The 14,202-nt window shown below is 50.7% G+C and overlaps 1 protein-coding gene across 3 annotated transcripts in view; it reads right to left on the reverse strand.

Annotated features, from left to right (window-relative positions):
- Nucleotides 1-14,202, reverse strand: part of Hif3a (hypoxia inducible factor 3, alpha subunit) — a 31,435-nt gene that overhangs the window by 15,165 nt on the left and 2,068 nt on the right. For 2 of the 3 annotated variants that reach the window (NM_001162950.1, XM_011250628.3), the window contains exons 2-8: nt 10,103-10,293; nt 8,525-8,670; nt 5,765-5,849; nt 4,976-5,088; nt 4,392-4,600; nt 2,843-2,949; nt 2,457-2,604 (exon numbers count right to left, since the gene is read on the reverse strand). In NM_001162950.1, the coding sequence (NP_001156422.1) occupies nt 2,457-2,604; nt 2,843-2,949; nt 4,392-4,600; nt 4,976-5,088; nt 5,765-5,849; nt 8,525-8,670; nt 10,103-10,293 (999 nt within the window). Of the gene's footprint in view, nt 1-2,456; nt 2,605-2,842; nt 2,950-4,391; nt 4,601-4,975; nt 5,089-5,764; nt 5,850-8,524; nt 8,671-10,102; nt 10,294-10,419; nt 10,523-14,202 lie in introns of those variants that run through there. The other variant, NM_016868.3, reaches the window with a different exon arrangement.

Consider the following 14,202-nt stretch of genomic DNA (forward strand, 5'->3'; position numbering starts at 1 on the left):
CCTTTATCTCCTTCAAAGCATGGTGTACAGAGTGACACGGGCACATCCTCAGAGAGGAATACCTGTAGACACCCAAGTATCTATCTAGAGAGAGAGCATATACGAAAACCTCTATGCACTTGGTGCCATATCTGTGCATACAGGCTTCATGAGCTCATTAGTTTATTCATTCCCCAAACACCTCTCCGTTAAGCATCACTGCATAGAGGTTAATAACAAGGAATATGAACCCAGTGGGTTGGGGTCAGATCTCAACTCTGCCATTTCTGAGCTTCGTGGCCTTAAATGTGGCTGACTGTCTCTGGACTGGTGGTCTGTAGGCAAGTGATCTACCACTGAGTTAAAACCCCTAACTGCTCTCTGAGGGATGTTAGGCAGGAGCTCCACTCCAAGCTATTTACCCAGCTCCTCACTGGGGGATTCTAGGCAGGGACTCTACCACTGAGCCACACCCCAGCCCCTCACTGGGGGATTCTAGGCAGGGGCTCTACCACTGAGCCACGCCCCCAGCCCCTCACTGGGGGATTCTAGGCAAGGGCTCTACCACTGAGCCACACCCCAGCCCCTCACTGGGGGATTCTAGGCAGGGGCTCTACCACTGAGCCACACCCCCAGCCCCTCACTGGGGGATTCTAGGCAAGGGCTCTACCACTGAGCCACACCCCAGCCCCTCACTGGGGGATTCTAGGCAAGGGCTCTACCACTGAGCCACACCCCAGCCCCTCACTGGGGGATTCTAGGCAGGGGCTCTACCACTGAGCCACACCCCCAGCCCCTCACTGGGGGATTCTAGGCAGGGGCTCTACCACTGAGCCACGCCCCCAGCCCCTCACTGGGGGATTCTAGGTAGGGGCTCTACCACTGAGCCACACCCCCAGCCCCTCACTGGGGGATTCTAGGCAGGGACTCTGCCTCAGATTTTACTAATTTGAATTACTAAAGTGAAACTATGCAGCAATGTGATATGTTGGCAAGGAAGTGGAGGACGTCAATCCCCATACACTATGGGAGGGAGTGCAGAATGGCACAGCACTGTGAAAACAGCCCTGTCAGTTCCTATGGAAATGTATGACCCGCCCATTCCACTCCCAGGTGTTCACCCAGGAGAATGGAAATGTGCATCTGCACAAAATCTCACTTGAGAATGTTTATAATGACTGTGCAATCCCCCCCAAATAGGACACAGACCAAAATCCCCTGGCTGGCACATGGACAAAGAACTTTGGTCCATTCATTCTCTCCAATGACTACTAGTCAACCTGAGAAAGGAGTGGTTCATATTTGTAATTCCAGAACTCAAGAGCCTGAGGCAGGAGGCTTGCTGTGAGTTTGAGACCAGCCTGGGCTACATAGTGATTTCCGTACTAACAGGAATTCAGAGTGACCCTTTGTCTCAAACAGACAGACAGGCAGGCAGGAAGACAGACAAAGAAAAGTTACAAGTGCCCTGGTTCAATGCCTGGACTCCTTGTAAATATGGAGGAATCGCGCAGCCTCCTCAGCTCTGGGACTGTAGGCATTCAGTCTGGTTTTACTTCACATCTTGTTTTTTTTTTTAACTTAAATGACCAGTATAAGCCAGGTACTGTGCTATATTATATGCCAGTAAGGTCAGCAGCCGGGATCAGGAGTTCAAGATCATCCTTGGCTACAAAGGAAGATTTGAGACCAGCTTGACCTGCAAGAGAACCTGTCTCAAAGCACTGATACATTTTTAGGAAGTTAGCAAGGGGCCCTAGTGGTGCACAGCCTTAGTTCTAACATTTGGGAGGCAAAAGTAGGAATATCTCTGAGTTCGAGGCCAGCCTCGTCTACATAGAGTTCTAAAACAGCCAATGCTACATAGTGAGAGCCTGTCTCAAAAAATGTTTTTTAAATTAAAGTTTAAAAGTAGCACAATAAAAGTACATACAGAGATGCCCATGTGTATTTGCATGGCCATATATGTTCCACATACAGGGACACATTATGTACTTTCTTGTGCATGCACAATATGAAAGTCTGCCTGTGAATACCACATACACACACACTCACACACACTCACAAACACACACACAGACACACACACACACAGACACACAGACACATACACAGATATACAGACATAGAGACATAGAGACACACAGACACAAACATACATACTTTGACACATGCATACACAGACACACATACACACATTCAGACACATATACACTCAGACATGCACACACAGACAGACACACATACACACAGACGCACTTAGATACACGCACATGCAGGCACATATACTCACAAACACAGACCCACAAACACAGACAGACAGACAGACAGACAGACAGACAGACACACAAACCAGAGACTCACAAAACACATACTCTGACACACATGCACACACAGATACACACACACATGCAAAGACACAGACACACAGACACAGACACACACCACACAAACACACCTTCCACCCTTCTGCTCACCTGATCAGGAAGTGGACGCAGATGATACTTTCCGACTGGGGGCCCCGCCCCCCTGACACCACTGTAGCCTGAGTCTGAGTCCACAGATAGCCTCCAGTCCGGGCCAGGAAGCGATACTGCCCCGTTACTGCCTGGCCCTTGCTCAACACTGGGGAGAGGGTAGGTAGTGGTAAGGGTCACTGCAGGGACACCCAGGAAGCTGGAATTAGGAGTGGGAGGTCATAGAAGACAAAATTCTTTGGGCTATGCAGGCCTTAGTATTTGGGGTTCAGGGGGAGACAGGAGTCCCACAAAGCCCTGGTTTTGTGTTCAGGAGACCAAGAATTGGTGTCAGCAGGGGGCCATACAGCAGCTGGCTCTGGCCTGGGGGCATGTTGGTCACGTACAAGTGTGGATGCTCCTGCTGACCGCATCAGAGTCCAAAGCGTGGATGTATTCATAGGCAGAACAGCCAATCAGGTCATCAGGACTGTAGCCAGCAACTTCTGCAATCCTGGAGTAAAATGGAGAGGTACTGGTCAAGGCCCAGATGGAGGGAAGGGGCAGGTGTCATAGACAACACAGCGAGACAAGAGACAGGGCAGTCACAGAAAGGCAAGGGGAGGATAATACAAAGATAAACAGAGTAGAATGTGGTGACTTACACCTGTAATCGCAGCACTCAGGAGGCTGAAGCAGAATTGCGAATTTGAGGCTTGGGATACAGCAAGACCTTATCTTACAAAACCAGGGGTTCAGGGCATGGCTTAGTGGTAGAGCCTATAATCCCCCAGTGAGGGGCTGAGGGCACGGCTCAGTGGTAGAGCCCCTGCCTAGAATCCCCCAGTGAGGGGCTGGGGGCGTGGCTCAGTGGTAGAGCCCCTGCCTAGAATCCCCCAGTGAGGGGCTGGGGGCGTGGCTCAGTGGTAGAGCCCTGCCTAGAATCCCCCAGTGAGGGGCTGGGGGCGTGGCTCAGTGGTAGAGCCTAGAATCCCCCAGTGAGGGGCTGAGGGCACGGCTCAGTGGTAGAGCCCCTGCCTAGAATCCCCCAGTGAGGAGCTGGGGGGGCGTGGCATAATGGCAGAGCCCCTGCATTTTACCCTTAGCATGACAATAAGTAAATAAATGAGAAAAGAAACATTGTGTGTGTGTGTGCGCGCGCGCGCTCGCGCGCGCGTGTGTGTGTGTGTGTGTGTGTGTGTGTGTGTGTGTGTGTGTAGCAAAGGGTAGAAAAGGAAGCAGCAGAGAAGATAAAGAAAAAGAATGTGAAAGAAGCATGAAGAAGGAACAGAAATTTCTAAGAGAAAAGAATAAAAACAGTTATGGAGGGAAACCAAGACACTTCATTGTGCTCTGCACTGTGAAACACATGGGGTGCTGAGAACAACAGCAAAAGGCAGGGGACGTTATTCTCCTCTAGGACAGTTGAGGACACTGAGGCACAGAGAAGTGAACTGACTCTGTCAGTGATACAGATCCAGGAGGGAAACCCAAGAAGTCAGGATCTAGACTCATTGCTTCTGAGCACGTAGCTTAGTCTGCAGAATGTTTTTCTAGCGTGCATAAAGCCCTGGGTTCCATCCCTGGCATGCCTGTGATCCCCTCCTTCAGAAGGCAGAGGCAGGGCAATTAGAAATCTAAGGCCCCCAGCACTTGGGAGGCAGAGGCAGGCGGATTTCTGAGTTCGAGGCCAGCCTGGTCTACAAAGTGAGTTCCAGGACAGCCAGGGCTAAACAGAGAAACCCTGTCTCGAATAACAAAACAAAACAAAACAAAACAAACAAAACGAAATCTAAGGCCATGAGAGAGAGAGAGAGAGAGAGAGAGAGAGAGAGAGAGAGAGAGAGAAACAGCCAGAGAGGGAGAAAGGGGGGTGGGGGAGGCGGAGAGACTGACTGACAGACAGATTTGAGTAGGTGGTGGGTGGGTATGGTGCTGCATAAAGCTACTGCCCACCTCTCGTCGCAGTATGTGAACTTCATGTCCAGGCTGTGGCGACTGAGAAAGGCCCCTCGGCCCAGCGGGGGCTCCAGACTGGCTGGGTGGGGGATGGCTTCACAGATAAGCACCAGGCATTGCAGGGGAGGCTCGGAGCGAGGGCTCCCGGCAGGGGAAGTCTGTGCAGGGGGCTTGTAGGCCCTCATATGTCCTGAGCAGTGCAGCACCTTTGGGTGAAGTGGGGGTGTTGTGAGTAGTCATCCTAGCTTTGGGCTACCCACGGGGCTGGGATGCCTGCTGTGTCTGAGTCTCACAGGGAACTGGGAGAAAAGATTCTCGATTATTCTTGAAAGTTGCGAGGAGCTCTGTCCTCTTCGTTCCAACCCTCAGGAAACTTGCAGGATTTCATTTTGAAGGCTGAAAGGACCTTTGTATCCTCAAGGACTGGTCCCGGGATACTCAATTTATAGGTGCTCTGATGCCCTACTGGACTCAGTCTCGGGGAGTTCCACCAAATCTCTGAACCTGGGAAAGCCCAGATCTAACAGGGAACGAGACTTTCAGGGGTCAGACCCACCCTACTGAGACCAGGCCCAGCCTACCTTCCAGGTGGCCGCTTTGAGGTTGAGCGTGCGCCCTCTGCTGGTGAGCGTGCTCTTCATTCGCAGGGAAAAGTGGCGCTCTGTTGGGGCTTCCAGCTTCTTCTTTGACAGGTCTGGGAAGGCATGGAGGCGGGGGGGGGGGGGGGGGGGGGGCGGGGTCATTAAGTAAATGTTAAAGTCTCCCAGCCTCAGAGATGGCTTAACAGTTACGCGCGTTTACGGCTACCTCTTGTAGAGAACCTGAGCTTGGATCTCTGAATCTGTAACTGCAAAACCCACTTCCGACCTCTGAAGTCACCTGCACTCACTTACACAATCATCTCCCGCCCCTTCCTCTCCCTCCCCCTTAAAATATAAAATCTTTCTTTCTTTCTTTCTTTCTTTCTTTCTTTCTTTCTTTCTTTCTTTCTTTCTTTCTTTCTTTTCTTTTCTTCTGCCCCCTCTCCTCCCCCCTCCCTCTCTCTTCCTCTCTCTCTGAGACAGGTAGACCAGGCTGAGCTCGAACTCACAGAGATCTTCCGCCTCTGCCTCCAGTGCTGGGATTGAAGGTGTGCGCCACTACATCTGGCCAAAGTAAAATCTTAAAAGTCTCCCCAGCCTCATCTCCAAAGTTAAGACTTGGAACCAGTGAAGGGACACCCTCTCCAGGGAAGGGACCCCTGGGGGGTAAGGGCGCACCCAGGGAAGGGACTCCCAGTGTGTAGTTAGCTCTGTCCACTTTTCTCTATGCAGATGTTCCAGATCAGGAAGAGAAAGGTCAGTTTCCTACTCTGAACTGTGGGCACTCACTCGGCCTGGGGGTCAGGGCGTCTTGAAGTTCCTCTTGGTCACAGGGATGGATAAAATCAAAGATACTGTGTCCAATGAGCTCCAGCTGCGGGGGTGGGTGGGGGGAGAGGACAGAAGACACACTTAACAGGACCCCTGAGCTCCTCTTTCCTCGGCTCGCTCATCCATCCATCCATCCATCCATCCATCCATCCATCCATCCATCCATCCAGCAACCATTCATCAGCACCCAATTTTACTAGGACCCTTTCTAAACGACTGGACAGATCATATGGATCTTGCTCTTCTCAGGGTTCACTGGGTGGTGTTTGTGCATGGATGCCCAAGGTGAGGCTCCTGGGTATGGCCACATGACAATAAGATGCTAGTTTAACGACAGTGCCCTGAATAGTTCATTGAGGAGTCAACATTTTTTTTTTTTTTTTTTTGGTTTTTCGAGACAGGGTTTCTCTGTATAGCCCTGGCTGTCCTGGAACTCACTCTGTAGACCAGACTAGCCTCGAACTCAGAAATCCGCCTGCCTCTGCCTCCCGAGTGCTGGGATTAAAGGCGTGTGCCACCACCGCCCGGCCGAGGAGTCAACATTTAAAAAAATAAATATGTTAAGCTGGAGTTGGGAGAGTGCCTGCCTACTGCAGACCAGGCCCTGGATTTGATACCAAACACAATGTCTGGGCATTGTGTCAAGCACCTATAATCCCAGTAATGACAACATGAAGGCAGGAGGATCAGAAATTCAAGGTCATTCTTTGCTATGCAGTGGGTTTGAGGCTAGCCTGGGATATACGAGATACTGTCTCAAAGGGGGTGGGGGTAAAAACTCAACAAAGTAAGTGAAGTGAATCTGTGGCTCTCTGGAGTAAGAGAATGCTTTAAAAATGGGAATCATGTGTTGGGCGTGGTGGCGCACGCCTTTAGTCCCAGCACTTGGGAGGCAGAGGCAGGCGGATTTCTGAGTTCGAGGCCAGCCTGGTCTACAGAGTGAGTTCCAGGACAGCCAGGGCTACACAGAGAAACCCTGTCTCAAAAAACCAAAAAAAAAAAAAAAAAAAAAAAAAAAAAAAAAAAAAAAAGGGAATCATGAACTATGGGGTGACCCATGCCTTTAATCCTAACATTCAGGAGGCAAAAACAGGTCCATCTCTGTGAGTTCCAGGCCAGCCTGGTTTACATATCAAGTTCTAGGCAAGCACAGTAAGACCCTATCTCAAAAAAAAAAAAAAAAAAAAAAAAAGTGGGGGTGCAGTGGGAGCTAGAGAGATACAGACTGGCCATTAGTTAAGAGCACTTGATCTTACAGGGGACCTGGATTCAGTCCTCAGGACCCATATCAGATGACTGACAACTGCTTATAATTCCAGTTCCAGGGGATCCAATGCCCCCTTTCTAACCTCTGAGGGCACCTGCAATACATGTGATGTATACTTGTATATTCAGGATTCATCTGCAATGCACACACACATGTACACACACACATACACACACATACACACTCAGGGCCCCCTACATACATGTAAAATAGAAAAATCTTTTACTAGTAATAAAAAACAAAAATAAAAACAGGAGCCACACATGTGAAGGCCTTGGGGTGAGTCACACCTCCTGGGCAGGTCCAAGACTCTGTTCTTTGTTTCAGTTTAGGAAGTGAGCCTGGTGGCACTGAGGAGGAGACACATGAAAAGGTGGCCACAGGGGAACCCAACCCAATGGTGTCTGGATGACACATTACTCTCCCAATAACACCTATTGTAGCTAGGTTTGATGGTTAGCTCTACTACTTCCTAGTTTGGGACTTTGGGGGCAGTCACTTGTCTGACTCTGAGAGCTCACACTCACAGAGAAATTGGTACCAGGAGTGGGGTTATGTATCAGGGAGGAGGAACAGAGGTCCACTGCACAGCCATTTACATGAAAGACAAAAAGAACACAAACTTTCTCACATAGGGCTCACTTTAAGGATGAATTAAGTTATTTCTAGTCCCCAAATGTCTTGCCAAGCTCCTTTTCTCCTGCCTGAGATTCGTGTCCACTCCCTGCTGATCCCTAAATCCATTCCCTTTCAAAACTTTAAATACGATTCTGGCTCTTTAACACAGCCTCCCTCTTGTTTTGACTCCTTTCATGGCTCCCCAGTGCCCTGGAGAATCACCTTCTCATTGGGACACACATTATCAACCCGTTGGCTTGTCTGACGTCATTTTCCCTCCTAACTTCTGCTGTCCTCTGTCCACAAATCAACTTAGTCATTTCTCCAAAGTGTTCCTTTTTCACCACCCCTCTGGGCCTTTGCTTGTGCCTGCACTTCTCCATGTAAACTCCTGATCCTCCCTGACCCTCCCGTCACATCCATATGACTTTCAACTGAGCTGTTCTTTTTTCTTTTTGGTTTTTCGAGACAGGGTTTCTCTGTATAGCCCTGGCTGTCCTGGAACTCACTTTGTAGACCAGGCTGGCCTCGAACTCAGAAATCCGCCTGCCTCTGCCTCCTGAGTGTTGGGATTAAAGGCCTGCGCCACCACGCCCGGCTCCTGTTCTTTTTTCTAAGAAGCTCTGAGTCCCTCTCCTCCCAGGCTGGGTCAGGTCTCAGCTTCATACTTCCTACATCTAGCCTGTCCCAACACACTTTGACCTTCTGTCTGGTAATATTCCTCTCTTCCCTCTGCCCTTAAACGAAGAACTAAGGTTGTGTGGGAAAACCACCACGGTGACACCCTCCCCCCCCCCGCTCCCCCCCCCATCACCAGTGGGGGTGTGGCTCACCTGACTGAGGCCCAGGTGCTTGCTGACATTTTCCGACAGGTAAGCCATGTCTCCCTCGGCGGTGAGTACCATGACGAAACCCTCCAGGGCCTTCAGGTAGCAGGCGTCCAGTGGCTCTCCCCCTTTTTCCACCTGGTTCCACTCCCCTGGTGCCCAAGCCAGCGGGGAGAGGGAGGATGGGGCAGCTGTCAGTCACGGATCTACCCGGATCTTCCCTCCACCTTCCCTTACTCACATGAACACATAGAAATGGCCAGGTGGGTGGGAGAAAATTCTAGGGTCTTGGAGTCCCATGGAAGAGGGCAAGGCCACTAAGCTTTGGAAACAGGAACACAGACTCCCAGAGGGGACATAATCCTCGCAGATTCTAAGACTGAACTCTGAGGAGCTGGAATTCCAGAGGTGTGGGCACATTTTCTAGAATTCTCAAGAGAGTATATGGATGGTCTGCCAGATAGGCAAAATATGAAAATGTCAGGGACTTTCAGAAGACAGAGTTCCATCACATTTTATTAGTTTGATTGTTTTCTGTGGATGTGGAGGTCAGAGGACAACTGGCAGAATTCTAAAGGGGCCAAGTCTCCCCCAGAATTCTATGGGGAAGGGAATTTAAATGGCAAAGCTTCCATAGTAAAAGCTTTTCACATTTCTAGGATTCTAAGTTTTGTGTGTGTATGTGTGTGTGTGTGTGTGTGTGTGTGTGTGTGTGTGTGTGTAGTGGGGGGGGCATGTAAGCGCTTTGAAAGAGAGACTTTTAAAGAATTTTGAAAAAAAAATGGTTGTAGAGCCTCCCGGAGTGGACAAGGATTGTCTAATCATGGTGGCTATGAGCTGAGGCAGAAGGTTAAAGAATGCAAGTCTTGCCTGGCCTACCAAGCTAGTTCAAGGCCAGTTTGAATAACTTAGTAAAACCATATGTCAAAATAAAACAGAAAAAAAAAAGAAAGAAAGAAAGGAAGAAAGAAAAGAAAAGAAAAGAGAAGAAAAGAAAAAAGGAGAAGAGCTGGGAGTGTGGCTCAGTGGTAGAGCCCCTGCCTAGAATCCCCCAGTGAGGGGCTGGGGGGCGTGGCCTTGTGGTACAGTGCTTGGGTACCACACCCCTTGGATTTGGGTTCAATCTCCAGTATGGCAAAAAAGAAAACAAACACATAAACTGCAGATGTGGTGGTTTATTCCTTTTATCCCAGCACTTAAAGGCAGGGTGAGTAAGGGTCGGGGGAAGAGGCAGACAGGTCTCTGTGAGTTCAAGGCCTGCTTGGTCTGTATAGCAAGTTCCAGGCCAGTCAGAGCTATAGTGAGATCCTGTCTCAAAAACAAAGCAAAACAACAACCAAAAAACTCAACAAATAAGGGGGCAAAATACCAAGCCTAAGGCCTCAAGGGACCTGGCTCTTGGATTCTAAGGGGTGGGGCCTCCCACGGGATCTTCCTGGACCCAGGGCTCCGACTGGTCCAGCACACGAAGGGGTGGGGCCTCGCCTAGAGAGCGTATCCCATGGCTAGAAAGGCGGGACAGGCTTTCCAGGGGAGGGGCCTCCGCGGCAGGCAGCAGCCGGGGGCGGGGCGTTCCGGGCTCACCTGCTGCGCAGAGGCGGTGCATGCGCAGGTAGCTGATTGTGAGGCGCATGATGGAGGCCTTGTCCAGGTGCGCGCTGACGCCGCGCGCAAAGGGCAGAGTGTGCGCCAGCTGGTACAGCACCTCCGTCTCCTGGCTGCGCCGGCTGCGGGCCGCGTCCCGCGACTTCTCCTTCCGCAGCTCGGTGTTCGACCTGTGGGAAGGAAATGGCACGCGACAGGTCGCACGTGGGACACCTCCTTTTGGCGTTCCGGCGGCGACTGCTCTGGGCCTGGCAGTTTTCTCCCCTTGGAGCCCCTTTTCTTGCCCCAGATTTTACCTGTCTTGGTCCCAGTCCATGTGGCCCTCCCTGTGGGGCTTTGCTCCAGGCTTCTCCCCTAGGTTGTGTGCCTAAGGCCCTCTGTCCTCTCCGGGACTTAGCTGTAGCTCATTTCCCGAGCTAGAGACGCCGTCTGGGGGACAGGGAGGCCTCCCGGTGGGAGGGGGTGGTAGAGCTGGCTGGAGTCCAAGGGAGAGATGGAGCTCTGAGAGCCCCAGCCTCCCAGGCCCCCTTCCCTCCCAGTTTCCCGTTCTCAGACAAGCTGATTCTCAAAGACAGAGATATCTCAAAGTCTAACGACACACCAAAGGGGCCTAAGAGGGGCAGGGCCCCACTAAGGGTGACACAGCAAACCAACCCCTGTGTTCTGCCCTGCACCTCTACACTTTAATACGTTTCCAAGTGTAGTGTGTGTGTGTGTGTGTGTGTATGTGTGTGTGTGTGCATGTGCGCGCCTGAGAGAGATCTTTCTTCAGTAATATTAATATCTATCAATTACCCATTTTTATTATTAGTTATTTTCCCTGCTATGTGGTAAACCTCCTTAAACTCCGGACATAGCAACACATGCCTTTATTCCCAGCACTTAGAAGGCAGATTTCTGAATTCCAAGTCAGTCTAGTCCACATAAGTCAGGTTCAGGCCAGTCAAAGCTACTTAGTGAGACCCTGTCTCAAAACAAACAAGCAAGCAACCAAGACGAACCCCAAACTTCGTTTATCTGATCCCAAAGTCTATTGGACAAGGTTTCCCTATGTAGCTCAGGCTGGTCACAAACACCCACTAAGTGCTATGGTTGTAGGTATAGACACTTGACTCATGTCTCTTTTCGAGTGTTTATTTTTTAAATGCATATTGTATCTAGTCTTATAGTCATCATTATCAATGTTTACAATATTTCTAACCCATAAGACAGCAGTTGATCAGCCTATGTATCATATGTAAGCACACACCTGACCCTCAGGAGAGCCTCTAGAGGATATTATTAATATTAATGTTTGTTTGTTTGTTTGCTTATTTATTTATTTATTTATTTATTTTTGAGACAGGGTGATTCTGTGTAGCCCTGGCCGTCCTGCCTCTAGGGGATATTATTAATATTAGTGTTTGTTTGTTTGCTTATTTATTTATTTATTTATTTATTTATTTTTGAGACAGGGTGATTCTGTGTAGCCCTGGCCGTCCTGGAACTTGTTCTGTAGACCAGGCTGGCCTCGAACTCAGAGATCTTCTGCCTCTGCCTTCTGGAATTAAAGGTGTGTGCTAGCGCACCCAGTTATTGAGACAGGGTCTCACGTAGCCCAAGCCAAGGATGACCCTAGGCTTCTGAATTTGAATACTGGGATTACAAAATCTATAGGCCTGGCCTCAATGGGGAACAAAGGGGAAACTGAGGCTCTGAAAGGTGAAGTCCTTTGTCCAAGAGATCACATAACCAGTTTCTCTAACCAGTTGCATGCGATGCCCACCTCCTACCTCCAGCAAGCCGGCTCTGGGATAGGAAGGAGGCTGCTCCTTTCTTAAACGACTTCAATTCGGGGCGCAGAGGCCACTTCTGGGGGTTGGAGGACTACAATGTTTTAGTCTGGGTGCGGGGGTGGGGTGGAGGAGCCATTAGTGCAAGGCGGTGAGAGGCCCGGAAGGGGGCAGGCTGGCCTAGTTGGTATTGGAGGAGCCAAGGGGGCGCCCCTATGAACTCCCTCTTGGCTGGTGGGGGCAGGGGCCTCAGTCCTGCCTGCCCAGAGGACATTCCGTCCTGTACTGTACTGTTCCAGCCCTGTTTGTCTTCCTGCCCAGAGGGTGGGGGTAGGCGGGCCTCACTGAGCTGGGGGCCCTGGGACAGAGGGAACTGGGAGAGAGAAGGGGAATGGGGTGGGGGTGGGGCCGGCGCCCCACCTCCCAAGCAGCTGAGCTCTGTAATCCTACTCTCCGCGGCCAGGGTGGCAGGGTTTCTTCCTCCATAGAAGGAGCCAGCTGGTGGCTGTAGAGGGACTCTCCTTCCCCTCTCAGCCTGTTCTCCGGATGTTCTGACGGGAAGTACGGGCCTCTCACTGCCTTTCTGGTCCTGCTCTGAAACAGAGTGGGGGCTGCCTCTTCTGGGTCAGGGTTCCAGTTCAGACACCACTACTGCAGTTGCTCATTAGCTGAGTGACTTTGGGCAGGTTGCTTAACCTCCCTGGGCACAGTAATAGCCTCCAGCTCCTCAGAGGGTGTTTTTTTGTTTGTTTGTTTGTCTGTTTGCTTAGGTTTGGGGCTGTATGAGATGAGGCTGGGAGACAAGTATACCCCAAACTCATGATCCTCCTGCCTCAGCCCCTTCCCTGAGTGCTGGGCTCACAGGACTACATCACCATGATGGATTCCTCCAGTGGACCGATGATTAAATGAGTTAATATATGCCAGAGGCTTAGGAAGTGAGGCTTGGCAATTGGCCAGGGTCAGTAACAAAAGAGACTGAAGAGTCTGAGTCTCTTGTACCCTGGGTGCGATTATTTGCATACAGTTAGTCATGCATGCACGTGTCTGTGTGTGTGTGTGTGTGTGTGTGTGTGTGTGTGATTATGAGTGTGTAATCACATACCCAGCTTTTACACCAACATCTCAAAGGAATGAAATAACCGTGATGGTGTGCTACACACTTAGAAACTAGAGACCCCCCATCCCCACCTTTACAGCAACCACATGGACCAGAAGTGATCATCTCCCTTTTGAGAAGGTAGGAACAGGGCCAAGCTTGACCACTTGAGTTCGATTCCCAGAACCCACACGGTGGATTAGAGAACTGAACGCTGACCTTCACACACTCTCAAAGGCAAACAAACACCTCTTCCCTATACACACGGGTACAGAAATAAATAAAGTCATATATATATTTTTAAAGACAGAAACAGGGCCTGAGATGCATGCAGTTCAGCAGGAGGAGCATTTGCCTAGCGGAACTACATGCACAGGATGTGGTACCTGCCTGCAAATCTATCACTAAGGGGGTGGGAGCAGAGGGAGCCTGAATTCATGGTCATCCTGGAATGTGATGAGTTCGAGGTTAGTCTGTCTTAGACAGAGGCTGAGGCCCAGAGCAATGACAGGGCTAGCCTGGGTGGCTCAGGAGGTAATCTCATGGCCATTCCAGTCTACCTTGCTCAGTTGTCTCTCAGGGAAGCTTCATACCCACCATGCACCCACCATTACCTTCCTGCTTTGGAAGCCACCTCAGATGGGTGACAGAAATTGCCGAGGCTCCCAAGAGCAGGGTCTGTTGATTTCAGGCACCTCATTGTGTGTGTGTATGTGTGTGTGTGTGTGTGTGTGTGTGTGTGTGTGTGTGTATGTGGTGGGGGAGAGATCTGTTTCCTCACTGGGAGAGTTCTGACTCCCATTATCCAAGACTGGAAGCTGGTGCTCTGGGAGGGAAATCCCTGGGCCAGGGAGTGGAAGCTTGGGGGTTTGAACCCTGACTTTAGAGCCTGTGTTCTAAAATGTTATTCTTCAAGAAGGTGTGCCCACCACCCCAGGGACTCCTGTCTGTTCCTTTCTGCCTGGTGGCCTTAAGTCCTTTCCTCCTGTCCCAGCACCGCTGCGGATCTCCCTAGCTGGCCCAGCTCTGGGCCAACCCCTTGGCAGTGTGCCCAGCCTGGGACGTGCGCCTGGAACCTTGCCACCTTCACTCCGTGTTCTAACTGAGAACAGAGGGTGGGGCCTAGGGGCCCAGGGTGAGGCCTGGGAAGGGGGACTTGGGGCCCAGTGGTGTCTTAGCCAAGAGAGAAAAGACCCCATCTCTTTCTC

Source organism: Mus musculus, chromosome 7, assembly GCF_000001635.26.
Source record: "Mus musculus strain C57BL/6J chromosome 7, GRCm38.p6 C57BL/6J".
NCBI classification, from domain to species: domain Eukaryota; kingdom Metazoa; phylum Chordata; class Mammalia; order Rodentia; family Muridae; genus Mus; species Mus musculus.